Source organism: Mastigoproctus giganteus, chromosome 7, assembly GCF_048544385.1.
Source record: "Mastigoproctus giganteus isolate SK-2022 chromosome 7, ASM4854438v1, whole genome shotgun sequence".
In the NCBI taxonomy this organism is placed as follows: domain Eukaryota; kingdom Metazoa; phylum Arthropoda; class Arachnida; order Uropygi; family Thelyphonidae; genus Mastigoproctus; species Mastigoproctus giganteus.
This window is the reverse complement of record NC_143581.1, coordinates 90822834-90850133: the sequence shown is the minus strand read 5'-3', so window position 1 is coordinate 90850133 and position 27300 is coordinate 90822834. Positions and strand designations below refer to the sequence as shown.

General features: G+C 37.1%; 1 protein-coding gene across 1 annotated transcript in view; it reads right to left on the bottom strand.

The window, feature by feature from the left end:
- The window catches only part of LOC150083067 (hexosaminidase D-like), a 208111-nt gene that overhangs the window by 169832 nt on the left and 10979 nt on the right, over nucleotides 1–27300 (bottom strand). Inside the window, exons 2-3 of the mRNA XM_090378382.1 lie at nucleotides 19690–19785; nucleotides 3681–3735 (exon numbers count right to left, since the gene is read on the bottom strand). Of these exons, the coding sequence (XP_090234508.1) occupies nucleotides 3681–3735; nucleotides 19690–19727 (93 nt within the window). The 5' untranslated portion in view covers nucleotides 19728–19785. The remainder of the gene's footprint in view (nucleotides 1–3680; nucleotides 3736–19689; nucleotides 19786–27300) is intronic.

Genomic DNA, 27300 nt, shown 5'->3' with positions numbered 1-27300 from the left:
ATATCCTGTATGTTACTGTTAGGAAAAATATAGACAACCACTGTAAGTATCATTTTGCCGTCGGGTAACAAGCACTCCGCTGTACATATATTGCCAATATTAGTAAAATAATAAGAGGAGTTTACCTCAATATAGTACGTAGAACACTTCCGTATGATACCCTCCAGAAATAAAAACGGAAAAACGAAAAAAAACCGACAACTTACCAGTACATTAGAGTAAAATATAAATAATTAAATAATCAATTTAACACAATTCAAATCAATTTAAAACAATTAAAAATCAAATTAACGCAATTAAAATAATCTAACGAAAATATTCAAAATGATTTTCCTTCCTGAAGCTGACAACGCTTTTCGACCGTATGGTCGTGATCACAGGAATGAAAATTACTGAATCGAGTTAAACCTGAAACTTAAATAGTGATTATTTGTCTTCGCGCATGCGCGAAAAGGTCCACTCATCGGAGATCAAATATGGCCGCCGAACATTAACAGAATTCTCGTGTAATTTAATTTCAACAGTTTCTGCAATTAATAGTCGCGTATAATTACATTGAACATTAAGTATTTTGGCCTCGTTAAATAAAAAAGTATGTTTTTCGTTAATGGCATGAAAGGCTAATTCTGACGCTGCTGAACGAGAAGCACGAACTGAGGCTTCATGTTGATTTACACGAATATTAAGAGAAAATCGCGTCGAACCTTGGTAAGACGAGTCACAATCACCGCAAGAAATGTTGTATACCAGATCATTAATTTGTGTTGCAAACGCGGAAAGAACTGAGCGATTGTTCAGTATAGTGTGTAACTTCCATATTGGCCTAGCTACAATTTTAAATTCGGAATCTTTAAAGAATCTGTTAAGCTGTTTGTGCCACTGTTCAACATATGGGACAGAAAAAGTATTTTTTGATATTACTATTGTTGATTGGTGTAGTATTTTGTATCCTATCCTTAGCCTGTATATTAGATCGCTAGACAAATCACCTTTGTGGTGATTTGTCTAGCGATCGAAATGCAGCAATTCCCTGACCATTATTGGCCTTATGATCCTTTGTTGAGATGGAGCATAATGGTCAGTCTATTTTTTGGTTTATTTTTGTTTTATTTTATTGTAGTTGGTTTACTTCTCTGCTGGTGATATTTCACATAAATTTGGACTTGGTGCCCATCATAGGGGGCGCCGTTAAATTTCTATTTAATTGGCTTTCAAAATTTAATCGATTATTATCTTTGTATTTAGAATTTCTAAATTATCTTGGAGAGTTTCTGCTGAAATATTTTTACTTTTGTTACCCTTCTCTTCCCTCCTTGTTGGTTTGATCGTTATGTTTAATTTTGATTATTTTCACTCTTCTGTCTTGCCATGCTACTGGCATTATTTTTATTTTTTAATTATCATTCTAATTTACTTTACTTTTATATTTCAAGCATCATGTAGAGGAATATGCTTTTTGCTGCCTCTGATGTTTGCTTTATCTTTTTATTTTTATTATGAAAAATTCAGTCTTCAATTATTTCAAACATTATTCAAATATAAGTACAGTGGATTTCGGTTATTTGGGCCATCGGTTAATTGGGGCAGCTGTTTATTTGGGGCAAATCTTAAAAAACAGAACCCAATCGAGAAAATAGCCAGGATTTACTTCGCTTAATTGGGATAGCTTGCCATTTAATCGGGGAAGGAGACCGCAGCAGTGGAGATTACCCTACGATTGTCTCCGACGGTACCACGTGGTTCAGTCGAAATTCTGGAGGTCACAACCATAAAACAATAAGCAGTCACCTGTTTATTGGGCTTTTCTGTTAGTGAAATCTATCAAAACAGACAGTAAACTCGATCTTACTGAATTTGCGATAATACCGACAGCTGGAATTCTGTGGTTTATTATGGTGAAATGTGTTTACACTTCCATGGAATCTTCAATCATATAAAAAAATTAATTTTCAGATCTTCTCTTCATTCCTATTTTTAAAGCTTTATAACTCGTTACTCTGTTCTCACTTGCACATATCGTGTTACTTGCAATTTGTGTGTGCTGTGTTCTTTGTTACTGATTGCTTATCTTTTTAATGTTTTAAATTTTAACCCCCACCCAAAAATGTCAGTGAACAGAAATGTCAACTAGTTCGTATGTACATATTACAGTACGTATTAATTATTCCGATTATCATGTATATTCTTCTGATTTTCACATATCATTTAATTTTTTAATTGGTAATGTAATAAAGGGTAAATTTGTGTTTAATATCTTTACTTTTATAGCTTGTGGATAATATTCCTCCTATTTTCTCTAATTATAATCGCTGTTTAATTGAATTAAAATTCAATTTGTAAAAGTGATCACAATGACCGGCGCTTACTACACATCATATAGTGAATGGTACTTTAATATGTTGATTTGATTGTACAGTGACCTAATTGTAAAGGGGGGGGGGGTACATTGTATTTTTAACTATTTACGTGAAACTTCGGATAATTGGGGCAGCCACTTAATCAGGCCAAAATGCACTAGTCCCGATGTGTTCCAAATAACCGGAATGGACTGTGTGTGTGTGTGTGTATATATATATATATATATATCTCTTATCCATTGTATATATATAAAATATTGATAAAAATAATCAGGTTACTGAATGACAAAGCAAGCAAGCAAAACAAATTTATTAAACTGTGTCATGGATCCTACATGGGTACTACTAGTTACAGTAGAGAAACCCCGGCAACCATAATGAAATATAGACAAATGTTTATATTCAGTGTATAGGGAAGGGATGCTGACCTATCAATTGTAAAAAAATTTTGAAAGCAAAAAGAAGAATAAAAATTTTGAAATCAAAAAGAAGAATAAAAATTTTGAAATCAAAAAGACCAATAGATTACAAAAATTAAAAAAGTAACTGTAGATTACAGGATAAAGTCAGGTTAAAGCCAACTTACTATGTGTTTGGACCGGAATCGGTGAAATAGTTACGTGTGGTGTTTACAGAGAAACATTGGAGACCCAAGGAAGAAAGCCGATAGATCTCTGTCCAGAATATTCAAGGAAGAAAGTGCGATAGATCTTTCACAGAAATAGCTGCAAGTATTGCTCTGTAAACACCACACGCAGCTATTTCAGCGATTCTGGTCCAAACACACAATAAGTTGGCTTTAACCTGACTTTATCCTGTAATCTACAGTTACTTTTTTAATTTTTGTAATCTATTGGTCTTTTTGATTTCAAATTTTTATTCTTCTTTTTGCTTTAATGGCATTATTTTAGCTAATTTTTTTTTTTTTTTTTTTTGTTTGAAAGTTAATTTTATTCCTTTCTTTTTGGTCTCTGTCAAGTCAGCTATGATTTATACATTTTGCACATATACATTGTAAGAGAAACAGAGACCCTGCTTATTGTGGTGGCTCCTACAGTTTTGGCTGCTGAACCTTTGAAGAAGTAGTAAAAGCCCTAGGACCCACTACTTTAGGTAACATCATTATTATTTTTATGTTAATCAATTTATTTCAGGTTATCTCCTTCACCTTACAGGCCTTCTCAATTTTTCCATGGTAATTACAATTGATTGGTCAGAAACCCTTCCTTCCCTATACACTGAATATAAACATTTGTTTATATATATATATATATATATTAAAGAATTTAAGCAATTTTTCTGTATTTCTATTTAAATTCTTACCAGCTCATAGTACGATATCCTTGGAGGGGCACCCTTTAAATCAAGATGAACAAGTCTGAAAATGAAAGAACTGATAATTAGGGCAAAATAAAAAATAAAAGAAAATTAACTACAAAATATTCAGATAAATGTACAAGTGCAATCAAAAAGATACTTCAGTTTAAATTGCATATATTTTTCAATACATTTAACATCCAGGAATAATTTTAGGCTGTTAATTACCCAAAGTTGGGAGAATATGCTGTCACAAATAGTAACTTCCAGAATCATTGTTTGGCGACATGCTATAAAACACTTATGGGCAACCTTGGGCCTGTGGGCCAGAGACAACTTTTCATGTGGCCCGCAACCAATACAGACAATATATTTAATATACTGTAAACTGTAAATTCTGCTATGAAAGATAATGTTATAATTTTGTAGAAAGATAAGGATTTGGTTAAATAAAATAAATAATGTTAATTCATATATATATATATATATATATATATATCCCTAAAATTAAATAAAATTAAGTTAGCTATTTAGACAAAATTGACTGTTCTACTTGATGCAATTTTGAAGCCTTTAAAGTACGAATGATACTATCACAGGTGTTGTGGTAGTATCGATTTTAACAAATTAAAAGCATCCATGAAGAAATTTAACCTTTCTTTTAATAAGCTCAAAAGTGTGATAACAGATGGGGCTCCAGCAATGATCGGAAATAAAGTGGGTCTAATTTCCAAAATAAAATCAGAAATACATTTTTCTCAACTTGGAAGAAAAAGATTTTGCTTCTTTTCACTGTTTGATACACAAGGAGAACTTGTTTGCTAAATCTCTTAAATTTGCAAATGTGATGAAAGTTGTGGTCTCAACCATTAATTTTACAAAATCAAAGGGGATCAACCATCGCCAGTTCAAGCTATTCCTTGAGGAACTTGAGAATGAATATTGAACATGGGTCTATTACTGTAAGGTTCATTGGTTTAGCAAAGGAAAAATGCTTCAGCACTTTTATAATCTTAGAAAAGTCTGTATGGAGAAGAAAGGAAAATCTGTTCCAGAACTAGAAAATATTGAATGGACACATGATCTTGCATTTCTTGTTGCTATCACATCTCATTTAAACAAGCAAAATCAGAAAATACAAGTACAAAATCAGTTAGTTCATGAACTTTATGCTCATATAAAAGCTTTTCAAACCAAACTTCAACTTCAGAAAAGACAACTTAGAGATGGTCACACTAACCACTTTTCGACTTGAGCCAATCACAATAGTTCTGATTATATTTCATATGCTGAAAAGTTAGTAGCCATTAACATAGAATTCGGTGTTACATTTCAAGATTTCAAATCAAAAGATGCAAATTCCACACTATTTTCAAATTTTTTTAATGCAGATATTTATCAGGCAAGAAAAGAGCTGCAAATAGAACTAATTGAACTAAAAACAGTGATCTTCTTCTATAAAAATTTCAACATATTTCTCTATTGGAATTCTATGCCTCTCTTCCGTTAGATTGCTTTCCACAAGGCTCAAGCTAATGGGAGTGCTGTGGCTCAAGGGAGAACTGAGGGGGGAAGTTGCCCTCTGAATCACAGCCTATTAAAATGCACTACTTGCTTGATGTTTGTGGAGCAGTCAGGTACGGGACATGATACTGCCATGGGGGATGTCTTTGTGTGCGCGCGATGCAAGGAGTGTAAGGAAATCAGGCGACAACTCAGCATTATTATGGGCCTATATGAGAGCTTGAAGGACAGGGTGGATACCCTCGAAGGATTAAAAGTGACGGCCCATCAAGCTTTCAGCTGCCCACACCAATGCCAGAACTTGTGGTTGGTCATCATGCAACACAGCGGCAGCCCCCAAGGCAGATTGCGCTGGGCCCAAAGGAACTAGTAGTTGTTGGTGACTCTATTCTCAGGGAAACGGGAAACATGCTTTGTAAAAAGGATAGGTGGAACAGGACCAGGGTATGTCTACCAGGGGCAAAAGTTGATGACGTTGTAGAGCGGATATCATCTTTTAAGGGCACAAAAGGTGATATAGTTGTACACGTTGGCACTAATGATATTAAGAGTAGGAGACCAGCGGAATTACTTAACAAGTACAGGTCACTGTTGAAAAAAAGCCGTGAATTAGGGTTGAATTTGAAAGTGTCTGCAATTCTGCCCAGACACGATAGGAGGGAGTATATGATGAGAGCCCTGTCGATCAATTCGGCCCTGGAAGGATTGTGCAAGGCTCAAGGGGTAGAATTTTTTTCATCCTGGTCTGTACTTGGTAACAGGAGAGACTGCTTCTACAGGGATGGGATATACTTAAATAGAAAGGGTGCAAGAATGTTTGCTGATGCTATCGAGGCAGTGTTAGGTGGGTCGGAAAAAACTGCTAGATTGGGAGGATACAAGGACTAATAGATTAACAGTAGCCACTGGCAGAGGTGAAAGTGATTCTTGCACTGCTTCTATTGGAACGAGCCGCAGCCTGGAAAATAAGATGCAGGATATTTCAGAGACTGCTGGGAATCATTGGGGTACAAATAAACACATAAATTGTGTTAGGGTAGCTAAGAAAAAGAACAGGTGCACGTATACTTGCGTATACACCAATGCTAGGAATTTAGTAAATAAATTTGATGAATTTGAGGTATTGCTCAAAACATCAAAGGCAGATATTGTGGGGATTTCAGAGACGTGGTGTCACACAGATATAATGCAGAACTGGAATTTAGGGAGTACAATGTCTACAGAAAGGACAGACAGGATAGGAAGGGAGGAGGGGTTATGCTATTAGTTAAGAAATAAATAAAATCCAAGGAAGTGAAGCCAGTCGACATTGCTGGACAGTGCAGTGTCGAGTCAGTTTGGTGTGACATAAGCATTGGGAGATCAAAATCGAGAGTAGGAGTGTGCTATAGGCCTAATGACTCCGATGAGTATAATAAGAAACTGTACGGGGAAATAGAGTGGGCCAGTAAATCAGAGAGTCTTATAATGGGGGATTTTAATTTCCCAGATATTGACTCGAATTTGGGGGCTGGTCACCCACACACTAGCAAGGCTTTTCTGGATTTATTGGATGATTGTTTTCTACATCAGCATGTTCAGGAGGCAACTAGAGGGAGTAATACTCTTCATTTGATTATCAGTAGTGATTCTTCTTGCATTAAAGAATCTGCAGGTAAATGAACCACTAGGTGGCAGTGATCACATTGTGCTAAAGTGGGATTTACTCAAAGAGGTAACTACCATTAGGGGTAAAGGGAAGGGTTATTGCTTTCGTAAAGGTGACTACGATGGACTGAGACAGTATTTAAATTCTATATAGTGGGACCAACTGATGATGTTACCAACAGCAAATTCAAAATGGGAAGCATTCAAAGAACTTATCTTGGAAGCTACTAGGCTTTACATACCAACTAAGAAATATTGTTCAAAGTTTAGGCCTAAGTGGATGTCAGATGAACTAATGAGACATATGGCAGAGAAGAAAAATGCATGGTATACATACAAATTAACACGTGACACAGAAGCCTATGATAGATACAAGTTGATCTGTAACCAAGTTACAAAGGAGGTTAGGCAGGCGAAGGCAGATTACGAGAAATCTTTGGCAAGGGATGCAAAGAAAAACAGCAAAGAGTTCTTTACTTATGTAAACTCTAGCAGGAAGGGGATCAATCAGATTGGTCCACTTGATATCGATGGGTCAACTGTTGATGATCCTGCTCAGGTAGCTAACAAACTGAATGAATATTTCGCATGAAGAGTTATTCAGCGAGGGGAATGCCAGAGGTGTATTCAACTCTGGCAGTAAGTATAGAGAATCTTGTAATAACTGAGAGTAAAGTGGAGGAGAATTTGTTGAAGATAAATACAAGAAAGGCACCTGGGGTGGATGGGATCTATCCAGTTATATTAAAGGAGGCAGCAAAGGTAGTAAGCAAACCCTTAGCCATAATTATGAGAGCTTCCTTGGACTCAGGGGAAGTACCCATGGACTGGAGATGTGCAAATGTGACCCCAATTCACAAAGGAGGATCAAAGGGCGACACAAGTAATTATAGACCTGTTAGTTTAACTTCTGTTCCTGGAAAATTAATGTAGGCACTGGTTAAAGAAGCACTGCAGGATCATCTAAACAAGACTTCAGTTATAGCTCAGACACAGCATGGTTTTGTTAAGGGGAAGTCTTGCCTGACCAATTTGATTGGATACTATGATGCAGTCACAAAAGAACTGGATGCAGGGAATAACTTTGATATTATATACTTGGATTTTAGAAAGGCTTTTGATACTGTTGCACATGGAAGACTACTGCACAAATTGGAGCAGTGTGGCATTGGAGGCAAATTGCTGCTGTGGATAAAGGGGGTGGTTGAGGGGGAGAAGACAAAGTGGTAATCAATGGACACTGCTCATCGTGAACTAATGTTATTAGTGGAGTTCCTCAGGGTTCAAGTATTGGGTCCACTATTGTTTTCTGTATTTATAAATGATATTGATGATGGTATATCAAGCTTAATGTCCAAGTTTGCAGACGATACGAAGGTTGGCAGGGTTGTCAAGGACACTACTGACACTATGCTACTGCAACAGGATCTGGAAAGGTTGAGCAGATGGGCTGAGAGGTGGCAAATGAAGTTTAACATTGACAAATGTAAAGTACTACATATGGGAAACAGCAACCCCAGAGCAACGTATCAACTCTGTGGTACTACACTGACAGTGGTAGAGAATGAAAGGGATCTGGGGGTGGTTGTGCAGGCAGATATGAAGTTTTTTGAGCAGTGCAGACGGGCTGCAAGAGTAGCGCATGGTGTATTGTCGATGATATATAGGAATTTTTTTAGCAGTGATAAGGAGGTGATTATTCCCTTGCATAAGACAATGGTCAGACCGCACTTAGAGTACTGTATACAGGTCTGGAGGCCTCATTTCAAGAAGGATGTAGAGCTGGTGGAACGAGTACAGAGAAGGGCAACAAGGTTAGTGAATAGAACAAAGGGGTGCTCTTACGAAGAAAGGTTTAAGTTTTGCAAATTACAGTGTCTGGAGACTAGGCACCGGCGAGGTGATCTGATAGAGGTGTATAAAGCCTTGAATGGTTTGAGCATGCTCAATGCCAATGGGATTCTTCCTCTTGCTCAGAATAATCACTTGAGAGGGCATAAATTCAAATTGAAGAAAGACAGATGTAGGATAGACGTGAGGAAATTTGCCTTTAGCCAGCAGGTGGTTGGTTGCTGGAATAGACTTCCATCCCTTGTCGTGGAAGTTGATAGCCTAAATAAGTTTAAGGCTCAGCTGGACAGGTATCTCGAACGAACAGAGGGGTGAAGTGGAAGTGGTTATTTTTTATTTATTTATTATTTTTTTTTTTGGCTTATGCTGCATAAGCTTGCTTTCTTGCATCAAATGCCTCTACTAATGCTAATGCTAAATGATAAAATTTGATAGAACACGTGCCTCAATTTTTGGGCAGTACCTATAAATGTGAACAGCTATTTTCAAGAATGAAATTCAAAAAGTCTAAAACAAGATCAAGATTGAAAAATACACATTTAGAAAGCAACTAGAGGGTAGCAACAACTTCTATTCCCGCTAATCTTGAAAATTTGGTAAGAGATTCTCAAGTGCAAAGTATTTCACTACCTGTATCTAAGTTGGCTACATTTTTTTTCTAATAAACTTTGTTTCTATAATTATACAATTTTCAAAATTACAATATATATTTTTGGAATTTGATGAATGGCAATTAGATATATGAAAATATTATTGCTTCAACTATATAATTTCTTAATATATCTTAATTCATAATTTTTATGATTTATTTATAATAAAATAGTTGAAATTTTATTATTTTATGTTAGAAGTTATGATTATTAGATAAATTTGCTATTATTTTAGTAGTGTGGCCTGAATTATTATTATGTATTATGAGCTGTATGCTAATAATACATAATAATACACCAGCCAAAAAAAAAAAAAAAAAAAAATTCTGAATTACCTTAAGAGAGAGAAAGAGAAGAAGGGAATCACCAAGAAAGAGAAGAATGATGATATCCAGCTCAGGACCCTAGGTGTGAATCAGGATGGACTTATTCTTGTGTGGCCTGCTGAACAAAAGAGGTTGCCCATGCCTGCTATAAAACATTTCCAAAAACATATGTGCTTGTAGTGGAAATGTTTTATTCTACTGGCATTGTAGTGCAACTCTCACAGTAATTCAATTGCAGGTCTAAACAGGTCATTGACAAACAGGCTGAGACAAAGTTTTAAAATATAGGCATTGTGAACAAAAATAAAAAGGGCAATGTCAGTAAAAAGTGAACATTGCATGCATTAATTAAGCTGTTATGTAAAGTCCCCCAAAACTGTGAAACATCTGTCACAACAATAGGCTAAATAATAAGCTTCAACTAACAGGATCCTAATCTGGCAATGTTTCATATATCACTCAAATGCACTGATGTCTTAGAAAATACACCAAACATATTAGAATTGAGTTTGTTCACGTTTGCAAGGAAATCCTGCAATTCTTCAAAACATTTTGAATAGATGAGGTTTGTTTTCATCTCTATGGCTAAAAAGCAGAACATGTGAAGATGAGCCACAGAAAATCCTAACACATTAATGGTCACTCACACACTACAACAATGACCTTGGACAATGACACACAACAATCAACAAAATGACAAAAAAAAAAGTGTGCTGGTTCAAGCTAAAGGAATTGGTAGTCCCATCTCCAATACCAACAAATACAATGACATCTAAATTATTTTCATAAAGTCTTTAAAAAAGAAAACTCCATAGCTTTTCTCTAAAGCATTAAAGTCTTCATCATGAGTGTTTAGTTTGAGAAAATAATCTTCAAACAGGATAGGACTTGACCATATACAGTAGACTTCATCCTATTTCTCCAAGGCATGGGTATTCGAGTTTGAGGAAACATTCTTCCAATAGGATGAAGTGCTACGTACAGCAAATTCAATTTTCAATACTCTCAATAAGTACCCTACTATTGTGTTATCTTGAGTTGTTTAACTGGATGCGATGCTAATAGCTAAGGCTACCATGTTCTTCTGACCTTGATACCCATGATCACTTTTTATGAAAGTATCTGAAACACCATGAGTATAGAAATAATCCCCATACAATAAATGAACTGAAAGAAGAAAGTGGTTTCTGTTGTGATCAGTATTTATTTTATTTATTTTTTTATTATTTTTAAGGAAAATCCCAACATGTGAGATATTAAAACCTATTGTACTTAGTACCATGCATGGGTTGAAAATTGAGATGAAAGAAGACATTTGTTGACATTAGACTTGAATTTCTGTACATTGTAATTTTCAGGTAATATGTATGAAGGGTGGCTGTTCCAGAAATTTGAAGTTGGACTAAATGAGAGAAGAAAAGTTGGTTCCATGAGTTTTAAGTTGGACAATAAAAGGATGCTGACTGATTGCAGCACATGTTTAGACAGGGTTGGAAGAGAGTGAGAAAGGAGGATTTACAGAAGCCAGTTCAGAAGAACAGTGCCCATGGAAGTACCTACAGGAAATGCACACAACAGAAACAATGTCTATGAGACAGAGTGGAGAGACTTTATTAGAGATAGCATTAATTAACCCAATTGCCCTCTTTTGAATGGAGTCCAGAAGCCAGAGAGAGAGAGTGTGCAGGCTGAGGTCAAGGAAACTCTCATAATTATGGCTAAGGGTTTGCTTACTTCCTCTGCTACCTACTCTAATATAACTTTAATATAATTTTCTCCTTATTATTTTTTAATTTTCTTCTTACTATTATTTTTTTTTTAATTTTGTTATTATTATTTTATTCCTATTATTTTATTTTATTTTATTTATTTTGTTAATTTTTTTTTTTTTTTTTTTTTGGCTGGTGCAAGGAAGCCTATGGCTTCCTTGCATCATATGGCCATTGCTAATACTAACTGTTTAGATCTTATCCACCCCAGGTGCCTTCCTTATGTTTAACTTCAACAATTTGTTGAAGTAGGAGACCGGCGGAATTACTTAACAAGTACAGGTCACTGTTGAAAAAAAGCCGTGAATTAGGGTTCAATTAGAAAGTGCCTGCAATTCTACCCAGACACGATAGGAGGGAGTATATGATGAGAGCCCTGTAGATCAATTCGGCCCTGAAAAGATTGTGCAAGGCTCAAGGGGTAGAATTTTTTTCAGCCTGGTCTGTACTTGTTAACAGGAGAGACTGCTTCTACAGGGATGGGATACACTTAAATAGAAAGGGTGCAAGAATGTTTGCTGATGCTATCGAGGCAGTGTTAGGTGGGTCGGAAAACTGCTAGATTGGGGGGATACAAGGACTAATAGATTAACAGTAGCCACTAGCAGTTGACAGTGATTCTTGCACTGCTTCTATTGGAATGAGCAGCAGCCTGGAAAATAAGATGCAAGATATTTCAGAGACTGCTGGGAGACATTGGGGTACAAGTAAACAGGGTTGTGTTAGGGTAGCTAGGAAAAAGAACAGGTGCATGTATACTTGTGTGTAGACCAATGGTAGGAGTTTGGTAAATAAATTTGATGAACTTGAGGTATTGCTCAAAGCATCAAAGGCGGATATTGTTGGGATATCAGAGATGTGGTGTCACACAGATATAAGTAATGCAGAACTGGAATTGGGGGAGTACAACTTCTACAGAAAGGATAGACAGGATAGCAAGGGAGGAGGGGTTATGCTATTAGTTAAGAAACACATATAATCCAAGGAAGTGAAGCCAGTCGACATCGCTGGACAGTGCAGTGTCGAGTCAGTTTGGTGTGACATAAGCATTGGGAGATCAAAATTGAGAGTAGGAGTGTGTTATAGGCCTAATGACTCTGATGAGTATAATAAGAAACTGTACAGGGAAACAGAGTAGGCCAGTAAATCAGAGAATCTTATAATGGGGGATTTTAATTTCCCAGATATTGACTGGAATTTGTGGGTTGGTCACTCACACACTAGCAAGGCTTTTGTAGATTTATTGCAAGATTGTTTTCTAAATCAGCATGTTCGGGAGGCAACTAGAGGGAGCAATACTCTTGATTTGATTATCAGTAGTGATTCTTCATGCATTAAGAATCTGCAGATACAGGAACCACTAGGTGGCAGTGATCACAGTGTACTGAAGTGAGATTTAATCAAAGAGGTAATTACTATCAAGAGTAAAGGGAAGGGTTTTTGCTTTCATAAAGGTGACTACAATGGTCGGAGACAGTATTTAAATTCTATACGGTGGGACCAACTGAAGATGTTACCAACAGCAAATTCAAAATGAGAAGCATTCAAATTAATCTTGGAAGCTACTAGGGTTCTCATACCAACTAAGAAATATTGTTCAAGATTTAAGCCTAAATGGATGTCAGATGAACTAATGAGACATATGGCAGAGAAGAAAAAAATGCATGGGATACATATAAATTAACATCTGACACAGAAGCCTATGATAGATATAAGTTGATCTCTAACGAAGTTACAAAGGAGGTTAGGCAGGCGAGAGGCAGATTACGAGAAATCTTTGAAAAGGGATGCAAAGAAAAACAGCAAGGAGTTCTTTACTTATGTAAACTCTAGAAGGAAGGGGATGAATCAGATTAGTCCACTTGATATCGATGGGTAAACTGTTCATGATCCTGCTCAGGTAGCTAACAAACTAAATCAATATTTTGCATCTACATTGACACATTAGGAGTTATTCAGGAAGGGGAATGCCATAGAGGAAGTAAACACTGGCAGTGAGCTAGATGATCTTGTAATAATTGAGAGTAAAGTGGAGGAGAAATTCTTGAAGATAAATACAAGAAAGGCACCTGGGGTGGATGGGATTTATCCAGTTATATTAAAGGAGGCAGCAAAGGAAGAAAGCAATCCGTTAGCCATAATTATGAGAGCTTCCTTGGACTCAAGGGAGGTACCCACAGACTGGAGATGTGCAAATGTAACCCCAATTCACAAAGGAGGATCAAAGGCTGACACAAGTAATTATAAACCTGTGAGTTTAACTTCTGTTCCAGGAAAATTAATGGAAGCACTGGTTAAAGAAGCACTGCAGGATCATCTAGACAAGAAATCAGTTATAGCTCAGACACAGCATGGTTTTGTTAAAAATACAGAAAACAACAATGGACCCAACACTGAACCCTGAGGGACATGGTTTCTAAGATCCATGGTTTGGATCTTAGAAAGGCTTTTGATACCCTTGCACATGGAAGAATGCTGCACAAATTGGAGCAGTGTGGCATTGGTGGCAAATTGTTGCTATGGATAAAGGGATGGTTGAGTGGCAGAAGACAGAGTGGTAATTAATAGATACTGCTCATCGTGGACTAATGTTATTAGTGGAGTCCCTCAGGGTTCAGTGTTGGGTCCATTGTTGTTTTCTGTATTTATAAATAATATTGATGATAGTATATCAAGCTTAATGTCCAAGTTTGCATACAATACAAAGGTTGGTAGGATTGTTAAGGCTGCTACTGACGCTATGCTGCTGCAACAGGATCTGGAAAGGTTGAGCAGATGGGCTGAGAGGTGGCAATGAAATTTAACATTGACAAATGTAAATACTACATATGGGAAACAGGAACCCCAGAGCAATGTATCAACTCTATGGTACTACGCTGACAGTGGTAGAGAATGAAAAGGACCTGGGGGTAATTGTGCAGGCAGATATGAAGTTCTCTGAGCAGTGCAGACGGGCTGCAAAAGTAGCTCATGTTGTCTTATCAATGATATACAGGAATTTTTCTAGCAGGGATAGGGAGGTGATTATTCCCTTGTATAAGGCAATTGGTCAGGCCGTACCGTGAGTACTGTATACAGGTCTGGAAGCCTCATTTCAAGAAGGATGTAGAGCTGCTGGAATGAGTACAGAGAAGGGCAACAAGGTTAGTGAACGGAACGAAGGGTTGCTCTTACAAAGAAAGGCTTAAGTTTTGCAAATTACAGTGTCTGGAAACTAGGCACCGGCGAGGTGAACTGCTAGAGGTGTACAAAGCCTTGAATGGTTTGAGCATGCTCAATGCTGATGGGATACTGCCTCTTGCTCAGAATAATCACCTGAGAGGGCATAAATTCAAATTGAGGAAAGACAGATGTAGGATAGATGTGCAGAAATTTGCCTTTAGCCAGCGGGTAGTTGGTTGGTGGAACAGACTTCCATCCCTTGTTGTGGAAGTTGATAGCCTAAATAAATTTAAGGCTCAGCTGGACAGGTATTTTGAACAAACGGAGGGGTGAAATGGAAGGTTTTCTTTTTTTTTTTTGGCTGATGCTGCATAAGCTTGCTTTCTTGCATCATATGCCTCTACTAATGCTAATTTCTCCTCCACTTTGCTCTCAGTTATTACAAAATCACTTAGCTCCCTGTTAGAGTTTGATAAACTTCTGGCACTCCCCTCCTTTAATAACTTCTCATGTGTGAATGTAGATGCAAAATACTCATTCAGTTTATCAGCTACCTGAGCGTGATCATCAAACCATCTATGTTAAGCAGACCAATCTGATTCATCCTTTTCCTTGTAGAGTTTACATAAGTAAATAACTTTTGCTATTTTTCTTTGCATTCTTTAACAAGGTTTTCTGGTTATCTGCCTTGGCCTGCCTAACCTCCTTTGTGACTTGATTACAAACTTGTTTGTATCTTCCATAGGCTTCTGTGTCGCCTGATAATTTATATGCATCCCATGCATTTTTTTTCTCTGCCACTAGCCTCACTAATTCATGTGACAATTCATCTTCACATGCTGAAGTAACCAAGTGTGGAAAGGGAAGAAGATGTAAATAGGTCAAAGTTACCCATGTAGTAGAGAATAAGCAATTAAACAAATGAAGCATAAACAACCCAGTATAGGGGAGACATATAAAACTGACAAAGTAGAGAAAAAAAAAGTCTCTAAACTTTGTTTGATACGAAAAAATGAGAAATAGCAGAAGAATAGCATCTCGAATGTTGCTTTTGGTTAACCTAATAGCACATGAGAAATAAAAAATAAAGGGTGTAAGAACAGTAAAAATTAATTGGAAGAAGGGGATGTTGTTGTTTTTGGTTTTTAGGAGCATTAGCAGCTTAGGCCATATTGCTCCGGCATATGCGGTGGCCATTTCCTGACCTTTCCGCATCATCCGTATTTGGTGGTGACGGGCTCGAACCCCGGTCTAATCAAGAAGCGTGTGCTACGCACTGCTGCTCCTTCCCACCTGGCTACGGAGGCGCCGAAGAAGGGGAATACAGTGGTACTCAGGCAGTCCAGGGTTGCAAAAGAATGATTCTCATGCATGATTAGGTTAACCAAAAGCAATATTGGAGATGCTATTTTTACAAAATATTATACTCCTAGTTTCCACACAATAATCAACAAAATGCTGTCACTATACAGAGGAAGATGCCCCTTTAAAGCTTTTCCTAAAGAAAAACCTGGTTAATATGGTTGATTTTGATTTGATTTGGTAGTTATTGGCGCATCGGCTTCTGTGGCCATATTGCACCTCCCAAGGTTTTTGCAGTACTTTGATCCAAGCCCGAGGCGGGAATCGAACCCGCGACCTTTGGGTTGCCGGGCAGGTACTTTACCCACTCGGCTAGCCCGGTCGGCTGGTTAATATGGAATGCTCACATGCATGCTTAAAGATGAAAAAACTCACTATGTTTCTAAAACAGAAATGTATGCAGGAATAGATGAGCGAAGTCACGAACAGCATGGTCCAAAAGAAGTTATGAAATTCCTTGTAGAGTGTATCAAGGGGAGTGGCTGAAATGTATCATTAGATCATTATTACACATCGGTTGATTTAACAGAAGAGTTATACCAAAATTACGGACTAACCATTGTTGGAACAATGCAAACATTGTGGAAAAAATGTTTGTAAAAACCACACTGAAACTAACATTTTGTGCAATAACTGTTACGATCAGTCCTCAGATGACTAAAATAGTTTATTTCTGTAAAATATGTTTCAACTAAACAATGTTACTATAAGTTGTGTTTCATGAAGTAATTATACTGTGTTTTTTCTTTATAATTATAATGCCTGCATTTTAATATACCAAATAATCAACAATAAAGGTAATTTTCTTTGCAACAACTTGTTTTAAAGTTATTTTTAATGGAATTTTTAAAAAAAAATTTAATAAAAAATTTTTAAAAAACATTTTTGCGAAAATAGAGTGCCAAAAACATGTGCAGGCAAAAAAAGTTCCCCACTTGGGAATAGACGTAGATAATTTTAGCTTGGAGTTTTAGGGTTAAATGATCACACACACACACACACACACACACACACACACACACACACACACACACACACACACACACACACACACACACACACACACACACACACACACACAGAGAAACAGATAACTAAAATACATAAAGTAAGAATACTTTTATTACTCATTTAATTAAACTTTATTTTTCATTTAACTCATCAGCCATCACAAAAAGGATTGTTTGGAATCAAATTGCATGGGATCTCAGTGACCCCAGTGCTTTTTTAAAATAATCACAACTGTTGACTTTTTTTTTGATGCCACATTTATTTTCAATCTTTTCTGAACATAACTGTGAAAAGTCAATTTTTTATATTAAAAACATTTTTAATTAATTTTTAAAATGAAAACACACTCTTTAAACCTGTTGGTGAGTGAAATGAAAATCAAAAAACTCATGCAACTTGATGCCAGTCTGTCAATAATTGGAGTGCCTGCTGCATGAAATGTGAAGTGCACTTCTAACAGTTTGATTCCACATGATGCGTCAATGTCAACAAAGACAGAGAGCATTAACGACTGGAGTAAAGTCAGTTTGCTGTCAATAATTGTATATTACAGATGCCACTCAACATGCGTATATTACAGGTATTACAAAATATGTGGGCTGTACTTTCAGGATCAATCCAAGATCTAAAAATAATGAAAGAGTTAATACAAACATATATGCTTTAACAGTCATGGAGCTATATTTGTTTGAATTTTAAAAAAATGTTTACGTTTACAATGGTAAAAAAAATAATAAATACGAATAAAATACACTATGTGCATATTTATTTATTCATCTTTTTTTACTATTTTTATCATTTTTCAACATTAAATTCCATAGCAATTTTTTAAAATTCAAACAAAAATTCTAACAACTGTTCTCACACAATATACAATTGTGTGAGAAGAGATCCTGACTCTGAAAAACATAATTCCACTTTAGAAACCACTAGTAAAACTGTCTTAGGAAGGCAAAGTTTCAGTCATTAACCTTGAACTAAAAATTTGTGCAAAAAAGATTCTTTTGGCATTATACTTGACCACTGTTGAATTAATACCATCACTACTTCACTTTTTTGGTGTACCACTTGTGTCACACTGCAGCAACAGAGTATCATAATATGTATACATATCATATAGGAAATTTTTCAAATAAGAAGGTTACCTGATGACAATCTGCATAATATAAGTTGAAGGACGAGAAAAACATCCAATGAGGCATCTATTAGTATTAGTTTAGATTTGATAAGCGGGAAGAAACTATATAAATTTTTTAAAAGTTGAAGAGCATACAAATCACTTGTTTACACACTACACGTGCACTCATCAGGAACAAGGAGATGATTATCCCATTGTATAAGGCAATACTTAGACCACATCTTGAGTACTGCATACAGGTCTGGAAGCCTCAATTTAAGAAATGATGTGCAGTTCTTGGAAAGGGTTCAGGGAAGGGTACAGAGATTAGTCAAGAACACGAAGGAGCACTCTTACCACAAAAGATTTCAAATCTGCAAATTGCAGCACTTCAAAACTAGACACCTCTGAATAAACCTGACTGAAGTGTTTAAGGTGTTAAAGCACAGTTCTTAAACTTTTTTTTTTTTTTTTTATCTGCAATCCCTTTTCATAAGATAAAATTATTAGCGACCCCTAGCAGTACTAGTTAAGTTAAGTTTTTTTATATGGCCAGCCTGCTTTATTTCTGTAATAAACTAAACAAATATAGAATGAAAGGTTGTAGAGTATAATAATTTCGATAGTTCTATAATACATTTTTTAATTTACTCACATTTATCAATGTTTGCTGCAACCCCCAGAATCTTTTTCACAATCCCTCTGGGGGATCACAGCACAGTTTAAGAACCGTTGCTCTAAAGGGATCAAGCAAACTTAATGATAATGGTATTCAGACTTTCTCAAACATTGTGCACAAGGTGGACAAAGTGCAACTAAAAAAGGATGGCTACATAATAGATGGGGATAAATTTAATGACAGAAACTGTTTTAAAAACTCTGAATTTAATGGCAAAACCAGTTTTTTACTGTTTTTTTTTTTTTTTTTTTGTGAGAAAAACAGAAAAAAAACTGTTAGGATGGTGAGTAGGAATATGTTAAATAAAGGGGGTAGGGGTTGTCTCTCTATCATCAATCTTGAAAACTGACAGCTTGCTATTCCCAGAATCTTTGAGTGAATTTTGCAAATGAACTACCTCTAAGTATACAAACATGCATCCTTAATGATCAGCAAAAAGGCACTGAAGTCCTTTTTTTTCATACAAGTCGTTTTTAACTGCTTTTAATAATTCTTCAATTCTATCATAAAATAAAGAACACATCCTGTATACAGAACTGCAAAAATGTAAGAAAGGCTGGGGGTATCATAGGGGTAAAGATTTACATAAACTGATGTATACAAATTAGTAACTTTATGGTCTTGCAAAATTAATAGAACTCATTACTAAATATAAATTTATGCATGTATTTTTTATATATCAATAAAGTGCCATCAACACGTGTTCCTTTACATTTGGAAAAACTTCTTAGAGAGTCAGTTCAAGAAGAAAAGTTATTTTTGCAGTTATAAGCATATGAAAAAATTCTGCTAAGAAATTCAATCTTTCTTGCTCTTTTCAAAGAAGATAAATAAATAGGGTGTGTATTACACAAATCATGCACACAATAAACAAAGTAATTTAAATACATGTAAACAAGAAATAAACGGAACCTTACTTTTCAAATTCAGCAGAAGAAAGATCCAGTAAACTCATGACTAATCATGAATGCAATACTCAATAAGGATAAAATTTTTCAAACTCTTTTAAAGATCTGTAATAAGGGGGAAAAAAAAGTCAAAGCAAATTTCACAACATAAAATAAAATATATTTCAAATAAGTGTAAATCTCTTATGATGTCGTTTTATATATCAAGCTTATCTTAAGAAAGAGAACTAAAAACAATTAGCAAAATATGAACAGCAAAACAAATATTTATATTCAACCAGGCTCGATTTCAAAAAAAAAAAAAAAAAAAAAAAAATAGAATTTCCTTACTTTTAATAGCAGAAAAAAAAAGCAGCCTGTTTTGAGCAGCCTGCCTTATTCAAGCATTAACTAAGATTATACCAAAAAATGGTTCTACCACTTAAAGACAGCCCTTCAGTTTCCTTCCCCACAGTATGAAATAAAACTTGACACTTGACTTAAGAATTTAAAAAAGAAACTATGATGTTACAAATACATATTTATTCCTGACACAATACCCACTTTAAAAACTTAATTTTTTTTTTTTTTTTATCAAGCTTAGCATTAAATGTCTGTCTGAGCCAATTAACCTGTGGGATAAAACTCATAACCATGGCATATGTGATGTATACTAATCATTTGCCTAGATTTAATTCTTTGCAAGGACGGAACTTCAACTCTCATTCTAAAATGGGCTAACAAATCAATGCTTTCTTTTTATATATACATTACTCTTAAGGCACTAACTGACCTTTTACAATGTGCACATCAGGATGCAACATATAAATTTCCAACTTCAATACATACAAGACTACACTAACACAAAACTGAACACTGGTGAAACTGTTAAAAATAGTTAAATGAAATAATAGGAAAAATATTCAAAAATGTGCAGGCATCTCCAAGCATTTAAAATTGGACAGATGGCCTGAGAAGTGGCAATTAGAGAATTAACACTGATAAATGCAATTTTCTGCATATGAGCAGAAGTAACCACACAGAAATAACATATGATAACACTACTAATAACATATGTAATTGGGTGGTACCACTCTTGAGGCAGTGGGGGAGAAAAAAGGACCTGGAGTAATTGCACTGCCAGACATGAAGTTCTCTGAACACAGAAAACAGGGTTGCTGGGGCAACTCATAGGGCTCTGTCAATAATATACTGGAATTCTGCCAGCAGAGACAAGGAAGTGATTATCTTGTTGTATAAGGCAAGGGTTAGGCTGCACTTTCAGCACTGCATACAGGTCTGGATGCTTCATTTCAAAAAATGTTGTGGACTATTGGAACAAGTACAGAGAAGAGTAACAAGGTTAGTCAGAGGGTACACTTACCAAGGAAGACAAGACTTGCAAATTTCAGTGCCTAGAATTCGGAGCACATGCAAATAGCTTCAAACACCTCACCGAGGTTTGAAGCTTTGAACAGATTGAGTAAACTAAATTATAATGGTCCCTTACTCTTGCTCAGACAACATACAAGGTGGCATAAATTTAAACTGAAAAAAGATAGTTGCAGGATAGATGTGCAACAGTTTGCCTTCAGCCAGAGAATAATTGACTGTTATCACAAATTTCCATCTTGTATTCTAGAAGTGAGCAGTTTAAATAAATTTAAAGAAGGATTAAGCAATTAAACAAATTATTAGAGGGGGATGGATAGGGAATGTGAGAGGCTTTCCCACTCCCCTTTTGGCTGATTCTCCATAAGCTTGCTTTCTTGTATTAATTGCCACTATTTATACCACAACAAGAATGTTCAATATCGACAAGAACGTTTGAATTTTAATTATATATAATTACTAATGTAAACTTCATAGCACAGCCAGTATATAGTGTAATTACTGCATTAGATATATTTGTTCAGTGAAGTATTTTTAATTATACTAAATTTGAATGAAAATCATGCCTCAGACCAGAGCAGCAAAGCAGTGTCAACCCATTGGGGTGCTGTGGCTCTGACAATGGGGGGGGGGCAGTTGTCCTCCAAATCACTGCCTTATAAGATGTATGACTTCTTGGATGCTTGAGAGCTATCAGAAAAGGGACATGATTTTGACAAGGGGGATGTCATGTGCTTAATGTAAAGAGTGTGAGGATATTAGGTGCCAATGCAGCACTGTTATCGCCCTTTACGACAGCTTGAAGAACAAGGTCTATGCCCTTGAAGGAATTAAACTTGGGGCCCATCAAGCTCTCAGCTGCCCACATCAACATCAGAGCTTGCACTTTATCATCAGGCAACACAGCAGCAACCCCCAAGGCAGAATGTGCTGTTCCCACAGAAACTAGTTGTTGATGGTGACCCCATTATCTGGGAAATGGGAAATATATTGTACAAAAAGGGTAGGTGGAGCAGGATACATCTGCAAGAGACAAAATCTGATGACATTGTAGAGCAGATATAATCTTTTAAGGGCACAAAGTGTAATATCAAAACAGATTAAGCACAAAAAAGCACCATTCAACAATTTCATTGAGAGTGAGCCGTGAAGGAGCACCAGATGCTGGCACCACATCTATTGATGGACTTGTTCAACACTTGGTGCCTCAAGGGCGTCTTCCCTTCTAAGTGGAAATATGCTAATCACTGCTTGATTATAAACGGACCAGCATGCCCTGCAGATGTGCTTAAAGCACACAGACCAATAGCCCTGCTACAAAACCTTTGAAAAAATCTTTGATCATCACATTATCACCCAGCTTACCTACGAGTAGCTAACCCAAAGTCTGGTATGCAGCAACCTATTTAGATTCAAGAAGTTATGCTCCACAGTGAATGCCCTCTTCCACATTCTTCTTCAAGTGAAGGCCATGCCCTCCACCTATGCATGTATACCATTTTCATTGATTTGAAAGTTTGGTGGCAAAGTGTTGTTTGCAGAGCATGTTCTGCGTAATGATCCAAGGAAGTTCATTGCTGCCTTCAAAAGCCTACTTTGCCTGCAGAAAGATCACTGCTGCAAATTCCACCAACTTTCCAGGCCTGTGACTAGAGATACTCTCAGGGCTCTATTACTGACCATCAGCCTGGAACATAGTCATGGATGAATGGTTGACATTTCTTTGTCAGGGAAACGGGGAACATGCTTTGTAAAAAGGATAGGTGGAACAGGACCAGGGTATGTCTGCCAGAGGCAAAGGTTGATGACGTTGCAGAGCAGATATCATCTTTTAAGGGCACAAAAGGTGATATAGTTGTACACGTTGCCACTAATGATATTAAGAGCAGGAGACCAGCGGAATTACTTAACAAGTACAGGTCACTGTTGAAAAAAAGCCGTGAAGTAGGGTGGAATTTGAAAGTGTCTGCAATTCTGCCCAGACACGATAGAAGGGAGTATATGATGAGAGCCTTGTCGATCAATTCGGCCCTGGAAAGATTGTGCAAGGCTCAAGGGGTAGAATTTTTTTCAGCCTGGAATGTACTTGTTAACAGGAGAGATTGCTTCTACAGGGATGGGATACACTTAAATAGAAAGGGTGCAAGAATATTTGCTGATGCTATCGAGGCAGTGTTAGGTGGGTCGGAAAACTGCTAGCTTGGGGGGGGAGACAAAGACTAATGGATTAACAGTAGCCACTGGCAGAGGTGAAAGAGATTCTTGCACTGCTTCTATTGGAATGAGCAGAAGCCTGAAAAACAAGATGCAGGATATTTCAGAGACTGCTGGAAGTCATTGCGGTACAAGTAAACACATGAGTTGTGTTAGGGTAGCTAAGAATAGAAACAGGTGCATGTATACTTGCGTGTACACCAATGCTAGGAGTTTAGTAAATAAATTTGATGAATTTGAGGTATTGCTCAAAACATCAAAGGCAGATATTGTTGGGATATCAGAGACGTGGTGTCACACAGAAATAAGAAATGCACAACTGGAATTTGGGGAGTACAATGTGTATAGAAAGGATAGACAGGAGGGGAGGAGGGGTTATGCTATTAGTTAAAAAACACATAAAATCCAAGGAAGTGAAGCCAGTCGACATTGATGGACAGGGCAGTGTCGAGTCAGTTTGGTGTGACATAAGCATAGGTAAATCAAAATTGAGAGTAGGAGTGTGCTATAGGCCTAATGACTCTGATGAGTATAATAAGATACTGTACAGGGAAATAGAATGGGCCAGTAAATCAGAGAGTCTTATAATGGGGGATTTTAATTTCCCAGATATTGACTGGAATTTGTGGGTTGGTCACTCACACACTAGCAAGGCTTTTGTGGATTTATTGGATGATTGTTTTCTACACCAGCATGTTCGGGAGGCAACTAGAGGGAGTAATACTCTTGATCTGATTATCAGTAGTGATTCTTCATGCATTAGGAATCTGCAGATAAAGGAACCACTGGGTGGCAGTGATCACAGTGTGCTGAAGTGGGATTTACTCAAGGAGGTAACTACCATCAGAGGTAAAGGGAAGGGTTTCTGCTTTCGTAAAGGCGACTATGATGGTCTGAGACAGTATTTAAATTCTATACAATGGGACCAACTGATGATGTTACCAACAGCAAATTCAAAATGGGAAGCATTCAAGGAACTAATCTTGGAAGCTACCAGGCTTTACATACCAACCAAGAAATATTGTTCAAGGTTCAGGCCTAAATGGTTGTCAGATGAACTAATGAGACATATGGCAGAGAAGAAAAATGCATGGGATACATACAAATTAATGGGTGACATGGAAGCCTATGATAGATATAAGTTGGTCTGTAACCAAGTCACAGAGGAGATTAGGCAGGCAAAGAGAGATTATGAGAAATCCTTGGCACAGGATGCAAAGAAAAACAGAAAAGAGTTCTTTACCTATTTAAACTCAAGAAGGAAAGGGATGAATCAGATTGGTCCACTGGATGTTGATGGTTCAACAGTTGAGGATCCAGCTCAGGTGGCTAACAATCTAAACTAGTATTTTGCATCTACATTCACACATTAGGAGTTATTCAGGAAGGGGAATGTCGTAGGTGAAGTAAACATTGGCAGTGAGCTAGATTATTTTCTAATAACTGAGAGGAAAGTGGAGGAGAAATTGTTGAGGATAAACATAAAAAAGGCACCTGGGGTGGATGGGATCTATCCAGTTATATTAAAGGAGGCAGCAAAGGAAGTAAGCAAACCCCTAGCCATAATTATGAGAGCTTCTTTGGACTCAGGGGAGGTACCCATGGACTGGAGATGTGCAAATGTAACCCCAATTCACAAAGGAGGATCAAAGGCTGACACAAGTAATTATAGACCTGTTAGTTTAACTTCGGTTAAAGGAAAATTAATGGAGGCACTGGTTAAAGAAGCACTGCAAGATCATCTGGACAAGAATTCAGTTATAGCTCAGACACAGCATGGTTTTGTTAAGGGCAGGTCTTGTCTGACCAATTTGATTGGATACTATGATGTAGTCACAAAAGAACTGGATGCAGGGAATAACTTTGATATTATATATTTGGATCTTAGAAAGGCTTTTGATACTGTTGCGCATGGAAGACTGCTGCACAAATTGGAGATGTTGTTGTTATTTGGTTTTTAGGAGCATTAGCAACTAAGGCCATATTGCTCCGTCACAAATTGGAGAAGTGTGGCATTGGAGGCAAATTGCTGCTATGGATAAAGGGATGGTTGAGTGGCAGAAGACAGAGAGTGGTAATCAATGGACACTGCTCAACGTGGACTAATGTTATTAGTGGAGTTCCTCAGGGTTCAGTGTTGGGTCCATTGTTGTTTTCTGTATTTATAAATGATACTGATGATGGTATATCAGGCTTAATGTCCAAGTTTGCAGACGATACCAAGGTTGGCAGGGTTGTTAAGGACACTACTGATACTATGCTGCTGCAACAGGATCTGGAAAGGTTGAGCAGATGGGCTGAGAGGTGGCAAATGAAGTTTAACATTGACAAATGTAAAGTACTACATATGGGAAACAGTAACCCCAGATCAACGTATCAACTCTGTGATACTACGCTGACAGTGGTAGAGAATGAAAAGGACCTGGGGGTAATTGTGCAGGCAGATATGAAGTTCTCTGAGCAGTGCAGACGAGCTGCAAGAGTAGCTCATTGTGTCTTGTCAATGATATACAGGAATTTGTCTAGCAGGGACAGGGATGTGATTATTCCCTTGTATAAGGCATTGGTCAGGCCACACGTTGAGTACTGTATACAGGTCTGGAGGCCTCATTTCAAGAAGGATGTAGAGCTGCTGGAACGAGTACAGAGAAGGGCAACAAGATTAGTGAATGGAACAAAGGGTTGCTCTTACGAAGAAAGGCTTAAGTTTTGCAAATTACAGAGCCTGGAGACTAGGCATCGGCGAGGTGATCTGATAGAGGTGTATAAGGCTTTGAATGGCTTGAGCATGCTCAATGCCGATGGGATTCTTCCTCTTGCTCAGAATAATCACCTGAGAGGGCATAAATTCAAATTGAGGAAGGACGGATGTCGGATAGATGTGCAGAAATTTGCCTTTAGCCAGCGGGTAGTTGTTGCTTAGAATAATCACCCGAGAGGGCATAAATTCAGATCGAGGAAAGACAGATGTAGGATAGATGTCCGGAAGTTTGCCTTTAGCCAGCGGGTAGTTGGTTGTTGGAACAGACTTCCATCCTTTGTTGTTGAAGTTGATAGCCTAAACAAATTTAAGGCTCAGCTGGACAGGTATTTCGAACAAACGGAGGGGTGAAATGGGAGTAGTGGTTGTTGTTTTTTTTTTTTTTTTTTTTTGGCTGATGCTGAATAAGCTTGCTTTCTTGCATCATATGCCTCTACTAATGCTAATTTCTTTCTTAACACATTCATGTTGTCCTATGCTGACAATCTTGTCACTGTGGTATATGGTCCTACCTGGGCAGTGCTAGAGTCCCAAGCCAACAATGTTCTTTTGGCACTCTCAGTGGTTCAACTTATACAAGCTGTCTCACCTAATGTAGCACCCTGATATTGAAGGACAAGCTAAACATCCATCAACTTCAAACTAAATGTTACCAAAACAGCACTGAAAAAAAAAAAAAAAAAAAAAACGCCATTCTGTGAAGCACATAGGAATTATCCAGTACAACCATAAATCATTTCTCCCTCATGTCCAGTACATTAAGGAGAGGGCAAAGAACCTCCTCCTTTTGGCAAGAATCACCAAGAGAGACTGGGTACTGAATGAAAAGACTGCTGCACCATCTTCACCACAACTCTCCAAGTGCCAACAGAAAAGCTACCTCTAGATCTTTGTGCTGCCTACTATGGACCTTGCCCATTACATTAGAACCAACATATCAGTGGGCTACTTCAAAATTTACTTGCAGGTAGACACTGACATCCTCAGGGAGAAAATATGTACTTGAGATATGATCGTACCTGATGGCAGGATATATGGTCAGCTCCTAGAAAAGGTGAAGTCACAGAAAATTTCCTCACAGTGAAATTCATGAAAACCATAAAACCTAGATTACAAGGAAATGAACTCTATAACTGTAATGATGAGAAGGACTGGAACCATATAATGCACATGTACATATAATGTGTAAAGAAAGGACAGACAGAACAGAAAGAGAGGAGGGGTTATGCTGTTAATTAAAAAACACATAAAATCTAAGGAAGTGCATTCAATTG